Below are 27,267 nucleotides of genomic sequence, written 5' to 3'. Positions count from 1 at the left end.
TTCTGTGCTTGTGACGTCACAGACCATCACCACGGAAACATCTGTGCTGTAACAAATGCTGGCTTGCAGCACCACTGGCCCTGTTAGGGAGGAGAGGAAACTGGTTCAGCATGATAAGGCTTTCAGTTATGAAAGTTCACTCCGATTTGCTTGCCATGGCAGCTGTCCTTGTGGAGAGAAATACAAACAGGGGGTTATTTGCAAAAGCAGAAAGCATGGCCTGTCCCTTAATAAAAGTTGGGCAAGGTTGATTTGGAAATGTGGTTCACATACAAAACGCAGGTTCCTTAAAATGTTACTGTCTATGCTATTTTGCATGATGACTGACACTGGAAATCCTAGCTCTTCTCCCCAGCTGCGTATGTAGAAACTACGCATTCTACCCAAGGCAAGCTAGGAAGCTCCCACGGCCTCCGGGAGGGGATGTGAGGCTGAACCAGAAATGGCCATGGCTAGGGTTTGCATTTATTGTGTGGTGAGTCAGTGGAAGCATTAGTCATTGTAGAAATGAACTAAGAATTCCTGACTTGGGGAGGATTTATATGCTCTGTGCACTGGAGGATGATGGGTGAGATCTAGCCTTTAGCCCTATGTAGGTTTGGGCTCTGGCTTGCATAATATTTTAAATTAGCAAGAGAGTGGCATAGTAGATGGGGAGGAGGTGAATGAGGGGCACAAATAAGAACAAATTAAAACAACATGCACGTTTGAAAATGTCCCAGTGAATCACATTACTTTGTATAATAACTTCAGTTAGAGTTTGGTTAGAATTTTGTTGCTGACAAAAATAAGATACATATCAAAACCTGGATGTCAAATTCTCTTTAGAAACTAAAGAGCCACTAGTTCAGGGCTCATATGCTCAAAGGTCAGCAGTTCTGCCTAAATCAACAGAATCTCTTTTGCGTTGCATTAAGTCCTTGACTGCTCGTGTGAGGGCCTTGTTGTCCTTCTTGGCAGGATTTGTAGAAATTACTGCTAGCAAATCTCCTGATAGGGGCCTCAAAACTGGGAGTTCTGACTAACATTTATAGACCCAGTTATCTAAACTTGGTCCCAAGATCTATGCTGTCCAGTAGAGTCTGGTGAAGATGCAGGGATCTATGTGCTATCAGGTATCTCCTTACCTCTGGCAATATTAGCAATGTGACTAAGTATTTTTCATATTAATTAATTATACATTGATAATGTTATTTGTGGATAGTGGCTCCAGCATTGCGCAAAACAGGTTGAATAATGGGTTTGATTCCAGTTAACTAGTATTAACTAGTTAATTAGCTAGTCATTTATGATAGAATGTGAAGGATAGACTCTGATCCTATGTATGTGCACATATCCATGTTACAAGTGTAGATTGTATGTGTGTGGAGGTGGGGGGGGGAGTTCCACAGCTTAGAGCCATCTGCTTCCAGAATGGGAACCACCTTATCACCTGGTTAGAATTTTTGTCAATTGAAGGGATCAAAGAGTGTTTTATGAGGTGCTTACACACATCTTCCTACTAACACACTGAAATTTGGATGGGAAGTTGCACTGTTCTCTGTCATCTAGCTGTTCAGTTAAGGGAACTGCTCAGCTAGACTAGCGATGCCCATATATGGAAAAGCTAACGTTATTTGATGGTCTGCTGAGTCCCAGCCCTTCTGGTGGTGTAGAGTCACTGTGCAAGTGTGGATGGGATGTCCACAGATGGGTGCTAGCTGACTCCAGGGCCCGTCCTCAGGGACGATGCCCATCACAGGTGTTGTCTCTCACAGTTTTCATCACAAATATCCCGAACACACTTAGTGATCATGGAGCTGTAAGCAGCTGATGAACAAGGCTCTAAAAGATCCATCATTCATGCAACTTAGCCATAAATTCAGACAAGGAAGCTTGTCACCGCCCTTCTCCAGTAGGCGTTTTGTCACTGTTGCAGAGATGGTCATCCTAGAACCACTCCAGGGTTTGCCTCTCGGCACTCTCTGCCCTGAATGCTCCCACAACCCAACTTGTCCAGTTGGGAAGATGGATTGGCCACTGTTTCTGAGGGCATATGCAAGGAGTACCAACTGAGTTCAGCTCGATTTATTCAAGATGAATCTGTAAGCTGCCGCCTCCCCCAGGCCTCAGCCCAGCAAGAAAGTTTCCTGAGAAACATACAAAACCTACTAGAAATGATAGTGAGAGTGGTAGCAACTAATTTGTTTTAAAACGACTAATAGTAACTCTCTTCTAATAGGTGGGGAGAGGGGAGAAAGCTCAGCTGGTTGTGTCTGACTGAATCTTCCACTCATAGTTATAGATCATCTGTACTGATAGTCACTTTTTTTTGTGTGTGGTAAAGCTACCACACTTCTATCCCCATTCTACTTTTTCAGACAAATGTCATCACACATGCCTAGGATGACAGTACACAGACTAAACCCTCAAATGCAATAAAGGGGTGAGAACCTGGGGCAAGATGCAGAGTAGATAAGACACGCTTTCCAACTTTTTAGCACATTCTCTAGTGCGAACCAAGCCAGACTAATGCAATGCTAAATCACTCGCATGCAGCTCTCTTCTCCCTGCACTCTGAGTCCTGCTCCCAGACACAAGGAAGCTAAAAATTCACATTCAGCTAAGGAACAGCAAGCTTTGGCGAACAGATGGAGCAGAGTTCAGCATAAAGGTTTAATCCTATCAGGCCGATTCCTGTATGGCCATCTGGATAATCCCACACACACATTCAAGTCCTGTTAAAAATATGACTCCAGCCAAGATTAATGTCACAGATTTTCCACTGGACATGTTCATATTTGGCTTTATGATTTTCTAGGCCCAGGAAGATTGTTTGTGAATAAAGACTAGTGTATTCCTTGAAGAAGTGGTTACATGATTTTTGTCATTGTTGTTAAATCTGAAAATTGTCGCACCTTTTCTTAATATCGGCTGTTCATTTTGGGGGATGGTGATTTCCACTCCTTTGCTTCTATGGCTTTTTTTCTTATTCAGACTTCTCATGCAGCAGGGTAATTAGGAAAAGAGGGTAAAAAAATAATTCTGAGCAGAAAAGTTTCTTTTGTTGGGGAAAAAAAACCCGAATTATTTACTTATTGTATCATCAGAGGCAAGCAGTTTCACCCCTGCCGCAACAAATACCACAATTGGGTCCATGAATAATTCATTCTGGGGGTTTGCCTGCCCTTCATGACTATTTTCCCCCTCTTACTTAGCAATGGAGTGGCTGACAATCGCAGAACGAGGGGAGAAAAGAGAAAGCTCGTGGCGACGTTTGCCTTTGACTGTTTCGGGATTAGAATTTTGTGCATTTTAATTTCAGGTTTTACGTGTGAAATGCAAGTTGGAGTGCTATGTATTCAGCCCTCCTCGAGTCACAAAATTCTGAGCTTCTGTGTGTATTTAACAAACAATTTTTATATATTATGAAACAATGCTTTGTTGCCTGTCATTAAATCCAAAAGCCTTCAACAATCTTTCAAGTGCAATTTAGGAGTTATAGGCACATCAAAATGTCAAGATTTTTTTTTCATAGCTAAATTGTTAAACAGCCCTGAAGTGTGAACATGAATAGAGTTCTGGTTCTCAGAGAGACTGACTCAGAAATCCAGAAGCACTTGCCCTAGAATGCTCCAGAATATATCTGTAACCACATTTATGCCTTTCTCTCGCTCAGGTGCTTGTGTGCACTGATGGCTGAGATACTTAGGAACTTTAGGAGAAATGAGAAAACAGCAAATTAAATAGGAACTAGGTACATAGGCTGGGCTTGTAATTGGCAGATGGCATCATTTGGGACAAGTGGAAGATAACCACTTCCTGCCTCTAAAGGAACAGTCTTTGGAGCAATGTTTCCATCTAGTGACTGGGAGGTTTTTCCTTTCTTCCTTTTCAGAGCCATTAATGCTGTCAGAGCAAAGGGCTTTTCTGCCAGATGAAGTCACTTTGGGATAAAGGATGCAAAGCACTTGAAACTCTCAATTTCCTCATCTAATATTTAATAGGTTTAATTGCATCTGGTATTGAGAAATCTCTATATCATGGCTTACATTTCTCTTTAAAGTGACAAACCACACACACACACACACACACACACACACACACAAGCCTGAGAGAGAGAGAGAGAGAGAGAGAGAGAGAGAGAGAAAGACGTATATAAAATTCTCTAATTCTTTGCAAAGTAACATCTAGATATTATGCTAGGCCAAGCAAATAAATGCAGATCAATAACAAAGTAAAATATACTCTAATAAATGATAAAATATTTAACTACACAAGACAAGTACAGAGGACCATAAAGGAAAGCAGCGTGTGTTACACACTGCTGCAGCTTTAGTGACAGGACTGTCACACCTGGTCTCCTCCTAATGGAGTTTGTTTGTTATGAGTTGGGGGTTATTAGTAGCGGTGCTTGGATTCTGCACATGGGACTTGTCCCCATGGGTGGGAGATGTCTGATCCAGTGTTGTAGCAGCTACTAGCTTCTCACACTGCTAGAGGACAGTTGGCCCAAGCAAGGACCCTGTGCATGGTGAAGATAGAGAGGGCTAGCCTTCTAACTCATGTTGAATCCTCTTTTTGGTCCCCCTTTTGTCTTTAACTGATTGTTAGGAAAGAAATCAAAGGAAGAGTTGGGGAAAATAATCATTTCCCTCAAAAAAAAAGAAAAAAAAAGTAGCAAGACAAATTGTTGAGACTGTGCAGTGGGTGGAAATGGGGCTTGTCCATGGCCCAGCAGCTTCTGGAATGGGATTACTACCAAATACTGCATCACTAAAACCTAGCAGATAAACAGGAGGGAGTTTTCATGAGTGCACAAAGGTGCCATTGGAAGGAGCTCAAGCTCAGACTGGCAGGATGATTCATCAGGTAAAGGTGGTTGCTGCCAAAACTTACAAACCCAAGTTTGATTACCTGCAACCCACACAGTGGAAGGAAAGAACAGATCTCTGCAAGTTGTCCTGGGACCTTTGCAAGCACACCCTGGCATGTGTGTGCCCTCCCCCAGACAAACAAAAAACAAACAAATGATAAAAATTAAATTAAAAATGAGTCTAGCTCATGGGTTTTGCATTTTCTGACACGCTTCAGACATTGGGGCCTTAACAGTAAAGCCATTTTCTCTGAAACAGTTCTGATGTATTTTCCAGTGAACATTCACTTCAGACAAATGTCTTAAAAATGAAAACAAAACAAGACAAAACAAAACAATAACAACTCACTTTAATTTGGAATGTTCTGGTGTCATGTCCACCTATTCACTCCATTTATCTGAACATGTTAGCAAGTAGCTAAACTAAGGATCTCAGAAAGGTTTTTGTAATAGATGATAAAATCTAAATGATGAGCGCATAGGGCACCATACTAAATAAATAAACTTCAATTAATAGGAAGCTGATGACAACAATAATGAATGATTGATTGTGGCAGAAACTAGTGTACAGCATACCTGATACGAGTTGGCATTTTCTGTGCATATCGTGTCAAATCTATGAGGTCTCAACAACTGGAACCTACTACAGTCTTTGTGGAGCACGTGACTGGAGGCTGTAATAAATGGTAGATGTGGAATGACAGAATTGATGTCAAATGGTCATCGGTGTTTACTAAGACACCAATAAGAGCGGGTGCCATTTCTGCCACCTCATTTGGGAGCCTCAGATACCGGCTTTTTATAATTGCTTGTTCATAGAGGGCTGGTTGATGGAATGTCAGAAAAAGGAATCTGACACACTTCATGAATGGATACGGCGAAACCAGACAGCAACCTTAAACCCATTTCACAGTTCACAGCAAATTCCATCTTGAGATATAGACTGGAAACTTCCTATGTTTGTACATTTTGCCCATTGATAAGAGTATTGTTTGCCCATTGTATTTAAAGGCAGAAAAGGAGGGAACAGGGTCACAAAACACATCCCTACTAAGACTTCTGTCAGGCCAACAATGGTGGCCAAACCCTCATTTTGGAAATGAGATCTGATAAACCTTGAACCTGGGTCATCTTTATGGCTACCCTAAATAAGTGTGGCATTGATCAGAGCACAAAGAGATCTCAGAGGCAAAAACAAGAGCAGCCCCAGGACCCCGCTGATCGACGCACACACCACTAATTCACCTCAATGGGCAGGCACCTCTGAGCTCAATTAACCCTTATTCCCAAGGCCACCCATAAACCCTGAGGTAAACACGGCTCTCCAGACCCTGGCTTTCTATCAATGAAATAGGTCATTCCTATTGGAGGCCGAGCTTGTAAATTCACCTTGCTAATCAAGAGCCCAGTGCTCCTGATGCAAGCAGGCAGGCACTAGAATCATGTAGCATTGACTCTGTAAGTCAGACAGTTTTAAACTGCCGAGGGCATTTGTGGTTTCTTCTGCCTTCTGAGGTGATTTCAAGAAAATATGCATGTTCTGGAGGCGAAAGAGGTGATCAGAAATGTCCCCACTGCAATTGTCTTCACACACGTTAGTTGTTAAATATGTACTGGAGTCTGAATGATTTCTCTCTTTCCTATTTTTTTTTTTTTGATTTTTCGCTTTCTTTTTCTTCTCAGGGCAGCCATTGTTCAAAAGCAAATTGGAAATCTGGTAATTAGGCCCTGACTCACGGTGTAGTATTAAAGTCCTGAGCCAAAGTTCAACACCCTGAAATGAAATTTAAACCAATTAATCTGTTAGATTTTTATCGCTTGTCCGTGTTTTCTCAGCAATTCCCCCAGCACGTGGCCTTTGATCAACTCTCATACAAACGCTAAAATGTGTGCCTGCTGCTAGCAAGACGGAATGACATTAACATGGTCCTCATAAAACAATCAGAGCAGAGAAGCCCTCGAACAGGCAGGGCATAGTAATATTTAATAAAAGCGCACACATAATCTTCAGAATTAGCATTTTGTGCCTTGCAGTACCTTTGGGAGAAGAGCTTTTATTTGTGGAGTGATCATTATAACAAAGAGGCGCTACCTAATAATTCCCACTTTAATTCTGCAATGTGCCAGGAGCATTTCAGAACCATTATGCTAAACTGGTGGGGTAATCATGTTATTGTCACAGTTTGAAGGAAGGAAAATCTCTACTTTGGTGGCTGGGGAGGGGTGGGAGAAGCATTAAAGAAAAGAAGGGGGAAAACTTTTATTTTTTAATGAAATTTAGAACCAGAAATGGGTCTGTTGCCCTTGTGGACAGAGTGTGAAAATATGCTGATGGGAAGGAGTCTTTCATTAATTAGACCATGAATTTTCTGGTTAAAAAAAAAAAATAGTCCTGCTTTCAAATCTGCCTCTTCAGTTCCCATTCCATAATGTGTTTATTTTTTTATCTTTTATTTATTTTTTTTTGAGGAAGAATGCCATTGATTATTGCAGCTTGTTATTGAACTTGTGTAAATCTCCTCACTTCCAAATTCTGCTGAATCCAGCCAGTGTGACTGTTGGAACAGTGATCTCTCTCTCCACTCTTGTGAGTGGATGGTATCAAGTGAGGCCCTAGCTGCTCCGGAAGGTTCTGACAGCATCCTTAGACAACTTACAGATGTAAAGGAGAGAGGAGAGACCCGGGGACTCCAAGCAACCCAGCTGATGTTAGGTGCTTGGCTGGATTCCTTTTGGTATTGATTTACTCTAAAAAGTACAAATGTCATCATGTGTCCTGCTTCACGGAGCGTTTTGCTAATATATTTCCTTATTATATGCTCAGTGGAAAAGCTTCAAGCCATATAAACATTAATAGAGTTAACATTAATAGCTGCCTTTTCCTGTCAAACCAAATCCAGTCACATTCCCTTTTCGTAAGGACCCACTATGGATAACTGATGTTCACCCTGTCTTCGAGACCCTTCTCTCAAGCACCTGGTCATGTGTCACCTGTAACTACACACACCACACACTCATGCACATAAAGGTTCACTATATATAATTTTTCAAGTTAGCTGGAGCACTTTTTGTTAACTTGCATTGTTGTTACCTCTCAAGATTGTTCCCTCTGAAATCCAGCAAGATATTATCCAGGTTGGCTCTTTACTCCACTGGAGAGTTGACTTATGAACCGCTGCTCCTAGAACTTTCCTTAATTTCAAGTGTTTCCAAGTGTGTGTGTGTGTGTACACACACCCATATATTCCCAAATCCCCATCCACCCCAACCCCCCCACCTATACATACACCCAGACCCTAAACACACACACACTTTGTACTTTATAAATAACAAGTGGATAGATAAAAAAAGGAAAGGAGTTAAGTATAGACTTGGCAGGTCTTGACCATGTAATTGTAAGGTCTCTCATATAGCTGCTCATATATGAAGGACCTTCCATGTTGTTTTACGTTATGGTAAGACGTTTGGAAGTGACATTATTTGTCTGAATAATTATTTCTGTACCATAAAAAAATAAAATCAGAAAACCCAGAGCTAATGTACACTAGCATGAAGGCCATTTTGCATTCTGCACAGGCAGATATAGCCTAGGCATTTAATGACACCACTGGAGTCTGTGCTTTGCAATCAGATGGGGTTCTAGTACCCAGTTCATCTAAGCCAATATTAAATATTTTCTCAAGGCATCCAAAGAGACAACAACATCTTTTGTATGTGACCTTAGCACCTAAGTATATCGAGTTATAAATCAATTTTTAAAAAAGATCTGGTGGATATTAACAAAATGTTTTCAGAATGGTTATGTTTTGTGAATTTTTCATAGTTGTAGAGATAAATGTATCTTATCTATTTTATAAACAGCTTGAAATGCTACATTGTATTATATCTTTGCTTCAGAAGCCCTTAACCATGTGTGTCAACGTTTTCATTTCAAGATAGCGTTTGTGCCCTTGAGACACTGATTCCCCCACACCCTGTGTAAGTCAAAAACTGGACAAGAATGCAGTCCAGTCATGGATCCTTTATATTTTCTTGATTAATTGCTTTGTTTGGGGATAAAGTGCAGGAAAGTAAATACCCTAGCTGCACTGTTTCAGCTGCAGATGCGTTCCTGTGAGTTCAGCCAACACCAAATGTTTGGTTTGGATGTTTTCAAACTTCTCGGTACACGGTTTTGAGGATTAATTTGAATCAGAACCAATGCCATCCTTCTTGCTTGTGTGGTGGCACGCGAACACTGGTCCCATTGGGACTGATGTTTTCTTTGCTTATTGCAGAAGCTAAAACATGAGACTTTGCCAAATTTGACAAAGTCCAATACTAATTGTTATTATTTTTCCGGCACTTCCCACTCACATTTAAAGTTAACTGGTGCTCCTCTTGGCATTAGTGCTTGGGAAGTCAGTCTTGAATACTTGATTTCCATTAAAGAGGATAGTCTCTCTTTCTCTCTCTCATCTTGCACAATATCTCACTTGCTTTCCAGTCTGCCTGTGGTATTGTTTGTGAAAGCAATCATTATCATAAGAGCAATCAGCATGGCACTGACGGGTAAAAGATCTTTTGTGGCATTGAGCTACCTTCAGGAAGGTTTCAAAATAATAATCCTACCACCCCATGTGTGTCTACTGATTAGGAAAACCACCTCCAGTCTGCATGCAGTCACAAATTTTGCAAATTATTTCCCTTCTCCAGAGGCCATTTGCAATACAAAGAAAAGAGATATGAGATCTTGAAAGAGTCAGCCTTAGGTTTTTATGCCCAGGAAACACAACAGAGCCAAGGTCATGAAGACAGTCTGTGGTTCAGCCAGGCCACACCTATTTGCTTTCGTAATTCACCTCAAGTGACCTGAGACTTTGAATCTATAAAATGGGAGCCATGGCACATCTTTGAAAAGATTTGTAATGAGTTTTAATGAGGAATGTTGCTGTGTTAGTGTTAAAGAGAGGAAAACTCTATGCTCTCTGCAGTCCTTCCTGCTCCAGCCTCCTGCTCACTTTGTTAGCTTTCCGCTGGATGGAAATGCTCATCTAAGAATGTAGCAGTTTTCATTTCATGAAGTATATTCAACTTTGAAGCAATTCTATAAGACTTCCATGGTATTCTAAATTTCTAGCATGTGCTAAGTTCAGTTTGTCTTCTGTGTTTAAATTTCCCAAGCTTTCAAGAGTGATAAAGATTTGGATGAAATATATGCATCTCAATAGAAACAATGACAAGGATGTCTTTAAGAACTAAAGTTGCTCCCTGGGTTTCTGGTCCTGATATAGAAATGCTGAGATCTGGAGGGACTTTCTGTTAGTGAAAAGATAAAAGATTTTTTTTTCTTTTTCTCAAGTTTCCCATCATTAAAGTTTGGTTCTAACAGCAGACTCCTTCTCTTTTTCATGTGTGTTGAAAAGCAGCTACTCCCTGTATCAAAGCCATCAGCCCGAGTGAAGGATGGACGACGGGAGGCGCGACTGTGATCATCATAGGGGACAATTTCTTTGATGGGTTACAGGTCATATTCGGTACCATGCTGGTCTGGAGTGAGGTAGGTGTTGTCTGAACATTAATATCTAATAGCTTGGTCTAGTTGAAGACACTGTCTATACCTGAATTTCTAATAGAATGTGTAGGACGTAGTGGTGCCACCCTGGGTGGCCCACCTACAGTCTACAGGACTTTGGAAACTAGGAGAGATGAACTGAGTTTCCCAGGAGGCGAAGGCTTGCTGCTGGAATCACTTCTGTCTAGCCCATGAGTACCAAAAGAGCTTTCTGTTTGGTGGTTTATCCTCTTGGACTTGCCATAGGGTGAAGGTCCTCTTGTATAATGGAAAGTGGAATGAAGATGCAAGGTTAGAAAATATGCAGGAAAAGCTATTCAAGCCTTAGCAAGTCAGTTCTGTGTGAATATTCCATATTTAGAATCTACTGTGATTTGAGCTTCAGAGACTACTATTCCTATGACAGTCCTAATGCAGGGTGCTCTTGAGTTACTCAGTGACACAATCAGTGTGATTCATTGAGGAACCCTGAAGAACCCAGGGTTTTTCCACAGCAGAAACATGTAGTTTTCAGGTACTTCATTGTGACTCCCACCATGTGACCATGACTGTTCTATGCATGCAGTGCTTTCAGCATGGTGATATGACCTGGCTGACTTGTCTGGCAAATAATTAACATTTATTTAAGATCTCAGAACAAGAGCATCACCATTTCAGGAGTCCACAACAGACATCTTTGTTCTCTGAATATGGAGCCTAGGTGTCTTAATCCAGCACACTTAAAGTCTTCATTTACCTGAAAGTATAAAATAAAAGCAGACTCAGACAACAAGAGACCACAGAGGTCGCTCAATCCCCCTTGCTTTCCAAATAGTACCACCTCTGCTTTACAGTCTTGGGATCTAGGCAGTGCCCTCGGCATCTGAGAGATTGTCACACCCTTCTCTCTGTACCATCACCAACAAATTCTTGGATGTAGCTTTTCTTGTTAAGTATCTTTAGCCTTAGTGATAAATAGCCATTCAGTTAAGAGTAGTGTCCCAGAGTACTCAGGAGGACCAATGTGTATGTAAACACACAGGCATACACACACACACACACACACACACACACACACACACACACACACGAAAGATGTCAGCCTTTTATATAATCAACCTTGGGGTGTGAACCAAGCTTTGTGACTTCCCATCCCACTTGTCTTAGCAGGTGCCACCATTTAGCTCTTCTAGATGCTTTATTTGTTTTCCTCTTGGAGTGGCCATGGGAATAAGCTGAGAGCTGGCATTAATAGTAGGGCATGTTTTCCCTAGTAACAAACCAAAGTGGATCTTGTCCATTTTAAAGCTATCCATGCGCTCTGTGCATCAGCAGCCACCTGCTCGATGTGCCAGTTGCCCTTGCCAGCGTGCTGTGCAGCCTTGGTAGTTTCACACTCTGGCCAGAGCATTAAAAGCTCTTACAAAGCTGAATCAGAACCAGGCTTCTCAGTCCATCCAATGAACTGTTATCTAAGCTAGAACATTCTGGGCAAGAAAAGTGTACTAAACGTCCCCCTGCCAACTGTACTCCATTTTCACTGGAAGCATCAGGGAACACACGGAAAGGATCATCTCCATGGCTTAGTTTGTTGCCAGCTGGTGTCTTCAGTCTGATGTGAACAGTGGCCTATATGAGAACAGTCTTTTCCATATCTTGCAAGCCACGTCTTTAACATCTCTGTCACTCTTTGAACTCTTTTATCAGGAAAGATGGGAGTGGAGAAGAATTAACCCAAGGTGGTCTATTGCTCTGTCATGTCAATCAGATGAAGACCGGGGTGAGAATCAGGATGGGCAGAAAGCCTCATGGACTTGACAAAAGAGGGTTAAGCCAGGGCATTCTGAAGAAACTTGTGCCTATTACAGCCCAAGTATGCTCTGTCTTAGGTTAACATCTAATTTAGGCTAACCAAGGTTAATATCCAAATTGCTTCAAAAGATGTGTTTTCCAATACTGAACTCCATAGAACACATAGAAAGGAGAGTCCACGGAAGTTGTACAGCTACTCTTCCTCCTCCTCCACATCCCTGATGCCCTGCCGTGTAGGTGCCTGAAGCCCCACCTCATAATGCTTGCTCAAGGCCACCTTTAGAAGGTACGCATCATGGCATTTGCTGGTTCTTTGCTCTGTTCACCTTCTGGAGTGTCCTAGTGAGCTATGTCTTACATGAGGAGTCCTATCTTGGTAAAAACTCACATTGTGATTTCTAAGAGAATTTAGCAGATATCCTTGTAGAATTAACAAGGTCACATAGCCAGATAGTGCCAGACAGTTGATCTGATCCATACAGTGTAATCTTTGAGAAGTAGACATCTTATTAACAAGAACAAATGTAATCTGAGCAAGGGAACAAGAAAGGGGTATGGAAATGCAGGAGGAAAAGGTGTAGAATAAACAGTGATTTGGTAGCAGAGAAGCATAGCAATAGCAAAGGTGGAAGTGATGATGACCATTAATCATAAAATTTATATAAAAGATAAATGAAACAAAAATGAAATTCTGTGACCATCTTTTGTTCCTGATTGAGCAAAATAAATGATCAATCCAGTTCAAAGCCATTTTTGTCAAGGCTTGGGTCAGATAGGATCAGAGCTCAATATTGTATTGAACACGTGGTATATGTGAAAAAGCTCTAGGAGAATGCAGTGTGACTAAGTAGCTGGCATTCTTGGAGCCCCTACTTCCAGCCAGGCAGCATGCCGAGGGTTGGCTATGGCTGTCATGCAAGCTTGGGGATGACAGCACACAGTGCTGCTCTCTTTCAGGGACAGTAGCAGGAGCTCAGGGAATGGGAACGGCTGTAAGCTGTCTGCTTCTAAGTCTTCCTTTGCTGGAGAAGGGACATAACCCTCTGACTTACCTGTGGGGCTCAACCTCACAACAAATCCTGCTTCAACCTGGATCGTGGTCCCCATCTGGAAGGTTTAATGCCTGAGAGTAGGGTAGGATGCCAACACTTGCCAACACTGCCCCATGCTTGGGGGGTCCCTACCAGTACTGCCACCTTCACAGTCTTGTGGAAGTGGCACGCACAGTCTCAGATAGGAACTAGAGAGATCCTTTTTTTTTTTTTTTTTTCTAGTTGGGGTCAATAAGTTCTAGGGAGAATTTATCCCCGTGTGTGTGTGTGTGTGTGTGTGTGTGTGTGTGACACAGGCAGTAGCCAAGGGGTAAGACAACTGCCTGGGCTTCTTCTCTGGAACTAGGTCCCTATTTATCCAATGTCATTATTTCTAACCCTATGATTGCTGGGCACGGCATTTCTAAGAGGTCTGGTACATAGAATCTGAAGTAGAGTTTCTTTTTTAAAAGTCCTTTCTCCACTTCCCCTGCTCCTTAGCCCAAACCACCAAGGCTTGTGCACCAAGACAATCAGATAAATAGTGGTCTAGATTAGCAGTTGATAACTATTATGTGCAGTCTTTTTTTAGCTGAAGAATTAAGAAAAAAAAAAAAGGAGGCAGAGAAAATAGGACCAGCTTAATTTACCTTCAACTGTGCTCTTCTCCCACCATATCATCTTTTGCAAATGAGTAGTTCAGCTCAGCTCCCTGCAGTCCCTTGAGGGTTGGGAGAGAAAAAGGTGGCACTCCACAGGAGCCACCGTCTGTATGTGCCCACCCTCACGGGATTCTTGTGACTGCATTTTCCATCCTTTTGTTCTTTTTAAAATTGTGTCTTGCTTGGATGTTTCTTTCCTATTCCTCCTTTTATTCAGTTATTTTACTGATATTCTTAGGGTCTTCTCCCCGCCTTACTCCCAATTAATTAGGGAAAAAATATTGTAGTGTTTTATCTATAAATCAAGAGAAAGTCCGAGGGTTGATGAGAGCTAATGTTGAATGTGGGGTGAGTCTTTTTATTTTTCTTTCTTCCTTTCTTTCTTTTCTTGACCAGAAATGTGCTTGATTGTTTTTGCTTTACCACCCACAAGGCATGTGGAGCAGGGAGGGGCTTGTGCTACTGTTCTGTGCAGCTCATCATCATTTCAGTATCTCTTCTGGATTCCTTCAATTTCTAAAGAGTGAGTAGTAGTTGGCTTGCCCGCTGGTTGTCTAACGCTGGGATAGGTACCATGGGCAATTAAAGTCAGGCTTTGTGGGATCTGCTGTTTTACTTGGAAAGACAACTTGCTCCCATGAAACAAATTAGAGAGTTGCATAACATTTATATAATCTAGTTTTGTGGCTTGCAACTCATGGCAAGGTTCTAGAAGACAGAGGGAATAGAAGAGTCAGAAGAGGACGGTTTGGAAAACCAATCAAGTTCCAATTATTTTTGGATGGCTCTGTGGTAGATATTTTAGGCTCTCATGGTCCTTTTATTTAATCACAGAAATAACAAAGAGGATACTAAGGTACTTAATTGGCCTTTTTTTTTTTTTTTTTTTTGAGTGCAATATTGGGATTGAGGGGAAGTGGCAGAATCCATCCAAGCAATAGTGTAGAGTATGGGGGTTAGCAGCGGACAAAAAGAGTCAAGACTGGGCAGTTAATCCATTCATATTGCTCAGAAAATAATGATATATTCAGTGTTGGTGACTGGGCCTCAGTTTCCCCATGTGGAAATAAAGATTCTTTATTGCATTTTCTTTAAAAATCAGTCCTCGTCCAGTTTCTTTTTTCTAGAGGGTACTCTCCAGAATTCTCTTATCAGAGTCAGAAGTAGACAGAGATGTGGATGGGAGGGACCTTTCTTTCCATTTATTTTCTCTGGACCACACCTGGCAGTACACAGACACCAAGCCCATTTGCAAAAGGATTCTTAGAACATCACTGAACCAATTTAATTAGTCACAAAATTGGCTTTACCTATTGCTACATCTCCAGTTAGTACTTTTCCTTTCTCAATTCCTCAGTCTCTAGTATTGGGTCCAAACAAGAAGTATATACCATACTATCTTCCAGATAGTACATGGAATGCTGGTTTTGGGGGATATTAATAGATGCCCCATGCCAGATGAGAGAATGAAATTCTTTTTGCCCCATTAACTTTGGTCAATGTGAAGTTAAGGAAATTCAACTAACCCTTGAATAACTTTTGAGGTCCCACCGTGCCCCAAGTCTCTATGATTCAGTGTTCAACATGTCCCAAACTTTTGTAACTGTGGAACCCTTGTCCTTAGTGATCACCTCACAGGAAATATACTGGTTAGGGCTGACATACATTTTGATTTTATGGTAATGAAGCCAAGTTATGAAATTCAATGGTGCAAGTGATGGGGCCAGGAGGGATGTGAGAAAATCGCCTGAAATATTTGCAGAGTATTATCCAGATTAGGTCAGGAATGCTTAGAGTTATCATTTTTTAATGCTTCAAGGCTTTGAACAGACTTTCTGTCAAACTCTGCATCTGGTTTTAGTCAGTGTGCACTTGGCATTAGATGCCTTGTGATTTTGTAGGACAGCTCTATCAGAATGGCTAAGATGAAAAACTCAAGTGACAACACACACTGGAGAGGATGTGGAGAAAGGGGAACCCTCCTTCATTGCTGGTGGGAACATAACCTTGTACAACCACTTTGGAAATCAATCTGGTGCTTTCTCAGACAATTAGGAGTAGTGCTACCTCAAGATCCAGCTATATCACTCCTAGGCATATATCCAAAATATGCTCAAGTATACAACAAGGACATTTGCTCAATGTTGGTAGCAGCTTTATTCATAATACCCAGAATCTGGAAACAACCCAGATGTCTATCCACTGAGGAATGGATACAGAAATTATGGCACATTTACACAATGGAATACTACTCAGCAATTGAAACCAAGGAAATAATGAAATTTGCAGACAAGTAGAGAGAATAAGAAAATATCCTCCTGAGTGAGCTATCCTAGAAGCAGAAAGACACACATGGTATATACTCACTTATAAGTGGATATTAGACATATAATATAGGATAAACATATTAAAATCTGTACACCTAAAGAAGCTAGGCAAAAAGGAGGACCCTGGGTAAGATGCTCAGTTCTCATTCAGAAAGGCAAATGGGAGAGACATCAGAAGAGGGAGAAAACAGAGAACAGGACAGGAGCCTACCACAGAGAGCCTGTGAAAGACTCTATCCAGCAGGGTATTGAAGCAGGTACTGAGACTCATAGCCAAACTTTGTGCAGAGTGCAGGGAATCTTATGAAAGAAGAGGGAGATAGAAAGACCTGGTGGGAACAGGAGCCCTACAAGGAGAGCAACAGAACCAAAAAATCTGTGCCTAGGGGTCTTTTCTGAGACTGATACTCCAACAAAGGACCATTCATGGAGGTAACCTAGAACCCCTGCACAGATGTAGCTCATGGCAGCTCATTGTCTAAGAGGGTACCCTAGTAAGGGGAACAGGAGTTGTCTCTGGCATGAACTCAGTGGCTGGCTCTTTGATCACCTTCCCCCTGAGTGGGGGAAGACACAAAGGAAGACAATACAGATAGTCCTGATGAGATCTGGTAAGCTAAGGTCAGATAGAAGGGGAGGAGGACCTCCCCTATCAGTGGACTGGGGGAGCGGCATAGGAGGAAAAGAGGGAGGGAGGCTGGGATTGGTAGGGAACTAGGGAGGAAGCTACATCTGGGATACAAAGTGAATAAATTATAATAAATAAATAAATAAATAAATAAATAAATAAATAAATAAATAAATAAATGAATGAATAAATAAATGAAAAAAATGGCGGTACCCTTAGCTCAGATGGGAGAAGCCAACAATCCATAGCTGTATGAACCAATTAGCCTCACGAGGGGTGCCTACTCTCCTCTTCAGCCAGAGCTGGGGTATTATTTGAACCTAGTTCCTAGAGATGAAGTCAGAAGAGGCCAGGGAGAGGGGAATGGAGCAGGCGGAACCTTGGGTGGATGGAGTTGGGTAAATGGCAGCTTGTAGCACCTGGGAAGTAATTCTGCAACTTGAAGCCTCAACCTGGAAAAGGAAGATTTAATAACATTGTAGTTCCTTTCACCTGTTTGTGCTGTCCGTTCCCCTCTATATGCCAAGCAGAGAGGAATGGCTACCGTGAAAACAGAGCTTCTTGATGAGTGATAGTCAGGACTGGATGGCGATGACGCACACACACACACACACACAAGCCATAGCAAGTTTCCCAGGGCACTTTGCTCACCCGTGAATTTTACTGGACTTGATGTAGAGTCACAAAGCCTTCAGGAATGTGTCTCAGATACAAAGTGCAGCATTTTTTGCTTTAAGAGGAGTAGAAGGCTCTGGAGTGGAAATACGACTTGTCTCAGGAGCATGTTAGCTCCTCAGTGCTGGGGTGACAGCCCATCTCCCCTGAAACCAGCTTCACCCCTGCTCAGCTTTGGGTCACATCTCATTTTCTCATAGTTTCCCCAGAGTCTTTGAATGTACTTTCATAAATGTACTAACCTTTCCGAACTTGATATACTTTCTCTCAGCATGCTGATGACTATCCACATCACACAGTATGTGAAATAAATTCAACTAAATTAAAAAAGAAGTGAAGACACATTAGAAAACAATATATCAGTTTAAATTTCATAATACAGAATATATAAATGAGTATATGGTTAAATAGAAATACTTATATCCATTTATATATGTATATATATGTATATTAATATATATATAATATATATTAATGCTTGAAGATACAGATAGAATTTAAAGTTTATTTAATGTATAGATTTTAAGCAATTGATAGCCATCTAATTTCCTCTCTGTTTTTGCCTCAAAATCTGTATTTTTTTAGCATACACCCAGGGAACACTCAGAAGATGCTGCACAAACATTCTAAGGTCTTTCTGAATCTGGGGCTTTGAATATGATTTAATTTTGTCTTCATCTTTGAGAGATTCTTACGCACACATACAATGAACTATGATAATGTCTGCCTCCATTCCCATCCTCTCCATATCTCATCGAACATGTCTTCTTCTAGCTTCATGTCTCCTCTCTCTCTCTCTCTTCTTAATAACCCATGAAGTCTAGTTAGTGCTGCCCATAAGCATATGGCTGTGGGGCCATCCACTGGAGCATGGGAACACTATTGGCGGCCAAATCTTCAATAAAGGACCTTTCTCCCTCCCCCATTCACTGCCAACAGCTCCTCAGGACTTTGAAGAACAACTTTCAAGCTCAAGTAATTTTATGGGGAATCATTTCCAAATGAGCTAGCATATTTTAAAAAAAAAAAGATAGGAATGGTCTAATGAGCACTTCAATATAGTTACATAGTTCCGTCCTATGCTCACTTTAGTCTTAAGAGTACTTTAGTCTATATGTTTATCTTTAATGGCCAAATCACTTGCCATTTCCCCATCTCTATTGGTAATTATGTGACACTGAAAGAAAAAAAAAAGGCTTTAAGGTGATATTTCCATCGAGTTCATGGTGTGTTCAGGAGGAGTATGCCTGTGAACCCATAACTTCCAACCAGAAAGCACTCCTGTGTGGTGCTTAAGCAAAAAGAAACCATGCCTGGCCTCAGCCATGCAGTATTTATGAAGGGAAAGGGCTATCTGTGTGCCACTGTGTTGCTTGCCTGGACCTTTAATGCTGGGGATTCTGGAATGTCCCCTGATGCTTTGAACTGAGACTTCCTTCTCTTGCCACCCATGCCATGGTCCCCTCCCTTGGTCTTTATACTGGGGTTCATGCAAGCCATCTTGGGGCACCTTCTTCTTCACATCTGCACCCACAGTCTACCTGACCTTCTCTCCTAGTCTGCAGTGATCGTTCGCTGAGGTTTGTGCTCATCAGGGTTCTGAAAGTGAGGCTCAGAGTCTCCTCGGATATTTTCTCTCATGGCTAACTTCATGTACTTATCTGCCACCTTTTGTCCCTTGTACATTTCTGGTTTAATTCAAAGTTGATAAGGTGTGCAACTTAACATAATTGATGGCTGTCTGATTTTTTTCCCCTAAACTTGTACTTCAAAGTCTATATTGATTTAAAGTATTAACTACCTTTTATATGGAAGATACATTATACAGAATTATGCATTTTATTTGTGTGAATCAGTTACATTAAACTTGGACCGTGAGTTTGGAGAACAGTTTTCAAGCCCTAGTAATTTTATGGGGAATCATTTCTAAATGAGTTGGCATCTTAAAAAAAAAAAAGACAGAGATAGTCTAAGGGTTGAAGTGAAGGATCTTTCCTCTCCCTTGAAGGTGGTGTTCCTGTACAATGCAGTTTAGCTCATCATAGTGCCTAACAGAGAACCCTGCATATCAGCCGTGTTGTGTTTGCTGAATGTTTGTCATTAATTCATTCTCTTCAAACAAGCATTACTCAGCAATTGTTCTGCTGGATGAGGCTTCGATCACTACTGAATAGATTTAACTTAGTTTTCATCAATACATGTAATGTTTAGATATAAATGTGTAGTATGATAACTATGTAGATAAATACAGTAGCAGACACCATCGTGGGAGGGGGCAGCCTTGTGCCTAGGGCAGGAGTGGAAAGCCTAAAAAGCAGACGCAGAATGGAATTCCTGGGCAGCACACTGGTGACTATTCCTAAGCATGGTGGGTTGGCTCTGAGTCACTAAGAAAGAGCTGGCAGATAGACTTAATAAACTCTGCTTAAAGCGGCAGGATGCACACAATGTGTCCTCAAAAGACTTCAAGCCGGAGCAGGCGTAGGCCCACCGTTTTCAAAGAGGTTTGGTTTTCTATGGAGCCTACTTATCTGCCACTCTGAAGGGGTGTGCAAAATGACATGTTACTGAATATATGTGCAAGTACCAGCGTACCGATATGCAAATAGGGACTACGTCACATGCATATTAGATGAGACTATATCTTACTGCTTTGATATCCTCCATACCTCGGAAGGACCCGAAACCCCTCTTAGAGAAAGGCAGATTCATTCCCTGTCAGTATTTTGGCCCTTTCACTGAGGTTTTTTTTTTTTTTTTTTTTTTTTTCTTTCTTTCTTCTGTTTTCCTTTTTTATTCTTTTCCTCATTGCACAAGCTGTGAATTTTGAGAACAAGTATTCAGCCCTTTCTCTAAGAATGCCTGGCCTTCCTCTTTCTTATACTTTGAATTTCTAAGCAGGAACACAGGAGCTTACTCCTGGTGATCCTTGTGTGGCTTAGAGCCAGGGGTGGGCTGCGCTGGGGCCTTGGTTGGACCTTTGCTCAGCAGCTTTTCTCCAGCTCCCAGACTTGTCAGGATGCAATCCAGTTTTCTGTGCAGCCCAGCTGGCCTGAGACCTACATCCTGGGAATGGGGCTGGAGGTTTATTTAAACAACAACTTACAAAATAAATAAATAAATAAACCCGCAAAACCAGAGGCAGTTGAAGCACGGCGTGTTTATTTTAGTCCCCTTTCTCCCCAATCTGTTATTTTGGAAATTGATCTCATTGCTGTTCTGTTTTGATACAATTAACTGCATTGATTGAGGGTCACGGTTAACTTCCTGGGCCAAAGAACTAGGCACTGTATTTTAATTTTTTTTTAGTTTTTTGGAATGCTTAATGAGGATACCAGGAGGTTTGTGGTAGCCAAGTCAAAAGCTTTTTGTTTATATTTTTATTTATTTATTTTTTTAGGAAAAAGAAAAAAAAAGAATTCTGAATGGAATGGTGTTGGTTATTTCTTCTGTTTTCTTTTGGCGGTTCTGGGATTGAACCCAGGCCCTCAAGTATACTAGGCAATTGCTCTACCCTAAGCCACACCACGCCTCCTCTAGCCCCTTTTTTGAACATTCATGCAGAAGTTTATTCAGTCTTCACTTGTGAGGGGCCCCTTTTTTGAACATTCATGCAGAAGTTTATTCAGTCTTCACTTCACTTGTGAGGGGCATTTAAAGGCATCTCGTTATTTGCTCATTCACTGCCTGATGAGTAGGTTACGAGAACTGAGTTATCCCAAGGTCCTGCTGACTCCGGGAAGCCCACTAAAAGCCCAAAGTGATCAAATCTGTATCTTTATGGAGCTGATATTCTATGCAAGGAACACAGACTACAGCTAGGAAAGTTCCTCTGCAGACCTCTAGGACTTATCTATATCTGTGTCTATACTGAGAGAGATTTTAGACAGCATTCAGAAACACGGCTAGCTACTCCAAAGCTAGGTTTAACTCCCCTGTGGGAATCAATTCCTGAGACTTGAGTTTCAAAACTCTCCTCACCAAGTTTATCTTTGGGGGAATTCATGAGATCCAACCTCTTTTGCTAAACATTGGTTTTGCTGTTTCTTGAAAGGACAAAAGGAAACCAGAATGTTTGTGTAATACTCAAGGCCTCTGCTTGCTTGCTCACTTGCTCTCTGTCTGTCTCTCTTTCTCTGTCTCTCCCTGTCTTTTCCTCCTTCTCCTCACCCCTCTTAAGAGATCATATTCTGACGACCAGACAGGCACTCTTTTGGAATGAAAAGAACCTCAAATGTTCAGAGAAGTCTGATTAAGTGGGAATAAACCAAAATACACAGATGAACCCAGGAGGCAAAAGTGGAGGTTGAGCTGTTCTGGCCTCATTAACATACACTCTTCAGAGTTTAGCTTTGCTGAAGGAAGGTCTAAAATGACAGATAGTTTTTTGTAATATTTATTTAGTTACTTAGAGTGATGCACACGTGTGTGTGTGTGTGTGTGCGTGTGTGTGTGCGCGCGCGCGCGCGTGCACACGCTCGCATGTGGGAATATGTGTGTTTGTGTGTGTGTAGGTCAAATGATAACTTGTGGGAATTGGTTTCCCCTTTTCCACCATGGGGTCCCAAGGAATTGAACTAGAGTCGCCAGGTTTAGTAGTAAGCCACATTTACTCTTTGAGCCATCTTTCTGGCCCTGAAAAAAAAAAATTCTTTCTGAAATGCCATTTCTAGTTATGAAAAGATGGCTCCTCCTGAATGAAAGAACGGCAAGTTTGTGTCCTTGGCCACTTTAAAGCTCCTAGGGTGGAATTGGTCTCAAAGCTTTGATTATACGTTATGTTACAGCTTCCTTATTTAAGCGTCTCCTCCATGTCCATCACTCAGCATCCCCTGCCTATCTCAAAAGAGATGGGTATTATCATTCTAATTGCGAAGGAGGGAGAATGCTGAGAGAATTATTAATACATAAATTAAAAAATTAATCTAGAAGGCGCTTAAGAATCCCTGGAGAAGGACTACCCAAACACAAAACATATTTAATATTATTCTGAGCTCCCACAGAGAAGATCTGAGCTAATGTAGTCTATGATTCAAATGGTAAACTGAGGCATGAATGGTGGCAATTGCAAAGTTAAAATCCTAGACTCCACCTTTTTTTTTTTTTTCCCTGATGGTTAGTGTTAATGAGATTTCCAGAAAAAAATAAAAAAGCAAACTGCCTGTTCCTTTTTCTCTATTGTTTTAAGTTTTTTAGATTTGATTTTTTTTTTATTCACCTTTCTAATGTTGCAAGTAGTTTAGGATTGTGAAGCCGGGGAGGAAAAAGTGAAATCATTTGTGTGTGTTTTTAGTAACCTTTTTGCACACGGTTCAGAATGTCCCATTGCTTTTCTTTCATATAGTAGCCGTGGCTAGAAGACATGCATGTTGGCTGGTGGTGGAGTTGCTCTGAGCTCTGGCAGGGAATTGTTCTCAGCTTAACTTCACAGGGAGAATGGTTGTTCTGTGTGCTTCCTGTGCTCCCAGACATGGAGGGTAAAGGGGTTACTAGGGATGCAATTGATGTTTTCAAAGGCAGAGAAAGGGTATTAAGTCCATGGGCCAGAGATTGCTATAAAATGATAAGCAGTCTAGAGAGGGACGGAGAGTTGTGGCATTATGATGATGGCTATTAGACAGGGGAGCTTGCTGCTTCTAATTGGTCCCTTAGTTATATTTCCAAACTTTCCTGGAATTCACTTTCCTTATCTGTGAACCAGCTAATAGCCATACCTGCCACCTGAAGTCTATAGGGCATAAGTCACTGGAAGAGCTTAGGCTAGTGCTGAGCTCTCGGTAAGAAGACCACAGAAGGTCATTATTGCTTAGGTCATGCCATCATTACTTATTGAGAATTAAAGAACTATAGAGAGCACACGCTGTGGCCACTTAGAGATGGTAGCTCTCCCAAAGACATGCCTTTCCCCAGCATCCCACAGCCTGTTTCCCTCGATAGCTCCAAATGCTTTCCTGTTTCCCAGTGTCCTTCTGAAGCTACATGAGACCACACACAGACCCACGCTTCCCCTCTGGGCTTTTAGACTTTGCAGGTGGCTTCTTCAGACAGCTGCCTCCGCCTGAGCAGCTGCTAGATCTGTCCTGTCCTCTCTGCTCTTTCCAATGCTTCAGTCATGAGGACGCCTATCTGGCCACCTCCACATCTGTCTCTGTCTCTCATAGAGGCGTCAATTGCCACCCACACTCCATAATGAGCCTGTGTCACTTGGTCCCACCCCATAGGGCTCTTCTGGTCCTATTATCTGAGTTTGGAGATGACAAACACTCATATAGCCAGCCCAAGGGGACTGAATTTTTGCTCCCTGGAGGCCTGTTAGCCTCTCCAGGACATGAAGAGACCATGAGTGTTCCATCTTCACACAGTGCCTAATGGTTTTTCCCTGACTATAATATTCATGCACTTTTACTATTGAAGAGTTGGAAAAAACAGAGAGGCAGTTAGAGGAAACTGAAGCTACCTACAAAGAGGCCACTTCTGTTACCATGTCGCTGCCCACATTTTGAACGTTCTTCTGTGAAGATGCATATCCATTTTCTGTGTGACCACATGGCATACATAGTACTCCAGACTGGAATTATTCTACCTTTCATTTGATAATATTTTTCCCACCGTAATTTATTTACAGTATCACTTCCTGTGTTAGCACAAGGGATGAGTACACAGCGACAAAAGGAAGGTAAATAAAATCACATCTAAAGTTGCAAGTTCGGAATTATACACTTTTAGTGTAGATCTTTTGTTATTACCGTCTTTCAATTTTAGATTTTTGTTTTGACTAGTGCACCTGTGCACGCGTGCGCGTGCATGTGCGCATGCGCACGCATGTGCAGTACTCAAGAGCCAAGAAAGAAGGCTTAAGATCTTTGCAGCTGGAATGATTTACAGGTAGTTGTAAGCCACCGAAGTATTTGGTTCCCTAGAAGAGCAGCAAGCAGTGTTAACCACTAAGCCATCCCTCCAGCTCTTTAATACCTTAAAAATTTTAATTTCCTCATTTTTTATTGGAGCCACAAATTTTGAGAAGTTCTCCTCTTTCTTACCATATTGAAACAATATATGCAACGACCCATGCTCATGTTGGGATATGAGTGCAAAGCTGACTGGGTTGTCATTTTGAGAGTGACTTAATTGGGGAATGTGTTCTCTATTACTGGGTTAGAAAGAATGGACTCCTGTAAGGATTATTATGCCTACTGGAGTCAAACATCTAATAGCATTATGAACATATTTATACATGAATTTTTTTATTATTTTTATGTTTTTATTTTTTTGTTTTTATGTATTTATTATTATTTATTTTTTATACATGAATTTATTCTAGGAATAGGTAGACTATTATGTGTTGAAGGCCATTCATTTAGTAACACATTTTAGGTTTGTTCATTTTTATTTTATGTGTATGAATGTTGCGTACATCTATGTATGTGTACCATGTGTGCGCATGGTGCTTGTGGAGGTCAGAAAGAAGTCATGGGATCCCCTGGAACTGGAATTACATATGGCCATGGGCCACCATGTGGGTGTTCCATGCTGGGAACTGGACCTAGGTCCTCTGCAAGAATACCTAGTATATGTACCTTTAACCACTGAGCTATCTCTCCAGCTCCTCCTTAAGTAACTTATAAGAATAGACATAGGAAGTCAAGATCTTCTCCCTATCTCAGAAAACATTTACTGAAAGAAAGAGAAGCATGAGATTCTTGATAGCTCATAGTAAATAGGTTTCTAGGAGTCGTGGCATAAATGTCACAGTTGTCTAAACTCCTACAAAGAGGCGAGCCATAGTGACTTTTGAAGATCAGGCAAAACTGACTGCATGGAAAATAATATGGTCAGGCGTCAGGGAGTAGCTGAGCACTCTCTTGTTCTCTACACAGTAGTAAATCTGATCTTCTTGTTTCTATGCCTGCAGATTATAAGTGCAGATTAAGATGGTGCCGAGGACAAAGGCACAAAGTAAAGCCAAAGCAGTTTCAAGTGCAGAACTGTTGGGAAGCATTTCAGGGCATAAAAACAGCACCTCAAACTTCAGCAGGCCCCTACTGTTGTTCTGCATCACAGCAAGATGTAAGACAGGTGCTTCCAACCAGGAACTTGATTTAGCAATGTTAAGTTACGTTGCATTTGTTTTGCATGATTTAGATGGCATTCGGAGCATTTTGGAAGGATTTCAATATGAATAGGACACTTTTCCCTTTTTTACCTATTCGTTGAGAACTTCATGCAGATATACAATGTGTTTCCTTCATATTCACACACACCCCCAAGTTACACCTCGGGATCCCTCTTCCAACTTCATATCCACTTTTTTTTTCTTTTTTCTGAGTCTAATTAGTGCTGTCCTTGTCTACATGGGTGGAGCCATCAGTTAGGACATGGTCTACCTACCAGGGGCCATATCTGTCAAGAACATTGACTCTCTCCACTAGCAGCCACCAGCTGCCAGTGGCTCCTTAGCTAGAGGTAGATGTGATGTTTCCTGAGCCTTGTGGGAGGCAGTGTGACCCAGGTGTCCCATTTATGGCTGATCACTTCACAGACATTTATTCTCTGCGCTGGAGCAGTTGTGAGTCTCTGTTAACTGTTGTCTCCTTCACAGAGATGCACTTCTGATGGGGGCTGAGAGTTACCCTCAGCTAGGGGTAAGAGGTACATATTTAAACAGCAGCTTGATAGTATGTCTATTTTGCAAAATAAAAAGTAGGTTCTCTTCCAGAGCCCACCAGCTCCCCTAGTACGAAAGTTCATGGTACTATTGTTTGTGGGTTTTGTGTGTGTATGTGTGTGTGTGTGTGTGTGTGTGTGTGTGTGTGTGTGAATCAGCCGTTAACTTTCCTCCAAAACACCAGGCATGACAAAGGACTTGGTCTCCAGGGTTCCCTTATGGCATGGTCTTACTGAAATATTTCTTTGTGACTCTCAATCTCTAGCTAATATGCTCTGACTTCCTCTATATTCTAGAGAGGAGAATAAAGCATTTCTGCTTCCCAGGATGACTTTATCCCAATGTCTTCTCTGACGTTTCCAGGAACATCTAAGGGCATTATTAGTGGATATTGGCATTAACAGCTTTCTCATTCTTCTGCCCAGCACAAGGTGTTCAAGTTTCCCTCGCTGACAACCAGGGGCTGTATTTGGTTCCTGATCACCTCACCCAAGACTCTCGGGCAAAAGATTTGAACTGGGTGGTTTTCACATGTAAATAAAACTTCCTTCTATTGTTGTTGCCATCCAACAGCATAGACATAAGCTAGCACTGAGTCATTATAGACTGCCCGGAATGGATATTCTGTCCACTGTGTGTTCAGACTGTGCCACCATGTTGAGCTGAGTGGACCATTACTGATCTCAGAGAACTTTTTTTAGAATGCAACTCCATCACAGGTCAAGCAGTCAAATGCCAGGGATTTTTTTTTTCTCAAAGACCAGATAATGCCTGTTTTTATGACCATTAATAACATTTTCTTTATATAAACTGAGATAGGAGTAATAAAAAATAAATTCTGCTTCACGGTCTAATGTGATTGCCACCAGAGTTCAGGAACAGACTTTCTCACTGTGCCTGTGGTGTTGCACAGTGGAAGGGTGACCATGCAGAGGCCCTCTCCCCAACCTTCATTCCTCTTTTATGGAGAACCTTTAGTTCAGCCAGAACCCTAAGCTATTCCAGGGAGGGAGAGCTTTTGCTCTCCCATTTAAAAAGCTTTGATTGTGCCTCTGGTAGTTAATGTGCCAAATGGTCTT

The 27,267-nt window shown here is 41.5% G+C and overlaps 1 protein-coding gene across 2 annotated transcripts in view; it reads left to right on the top strand.

Moving 5' to 3' along the window:
- The window catches only part of Ebf1 (EBF transcription factor 1), a 385,123-nt gene that overhangs the window by 277,696 nt on the left and 80,160 nt on the right, over positions 1 to 27,267 (top strand). For both annotated transcript variants that reach the window (XM_055610690.1, XM_055610689.1), the window contains exon 9: positions 10,264 to 10,394. In XM_055610690.1, coding sequence (XP_055466665.1) covers positions 10,264 to 10,394 — 131 coding nt within the window. The remainder of the gene's footprint in view (positions 1 to 10,263; positions 10,395 to 27,267) is intronic.

This window comes from Psammomys obesus, unplaced genomic scaffold, assembly GCF_907164565.1.
Source record: "Psammomys obesus unplaced genomic scaffold, mPsaObe1.curated_primary_1811, whole genome shotgun sequence".
NCBI classification, from domain to species: Eukaryota; Metazoa; Chordata; class Mammalia; order Rodentia; family Muridae; genus Psammomys; species Psammomys obesus.
Note: the sequence above shows the minus strand (reverse complement) of the source record. Positions and strands in the feature narration are given on the sequence as shown.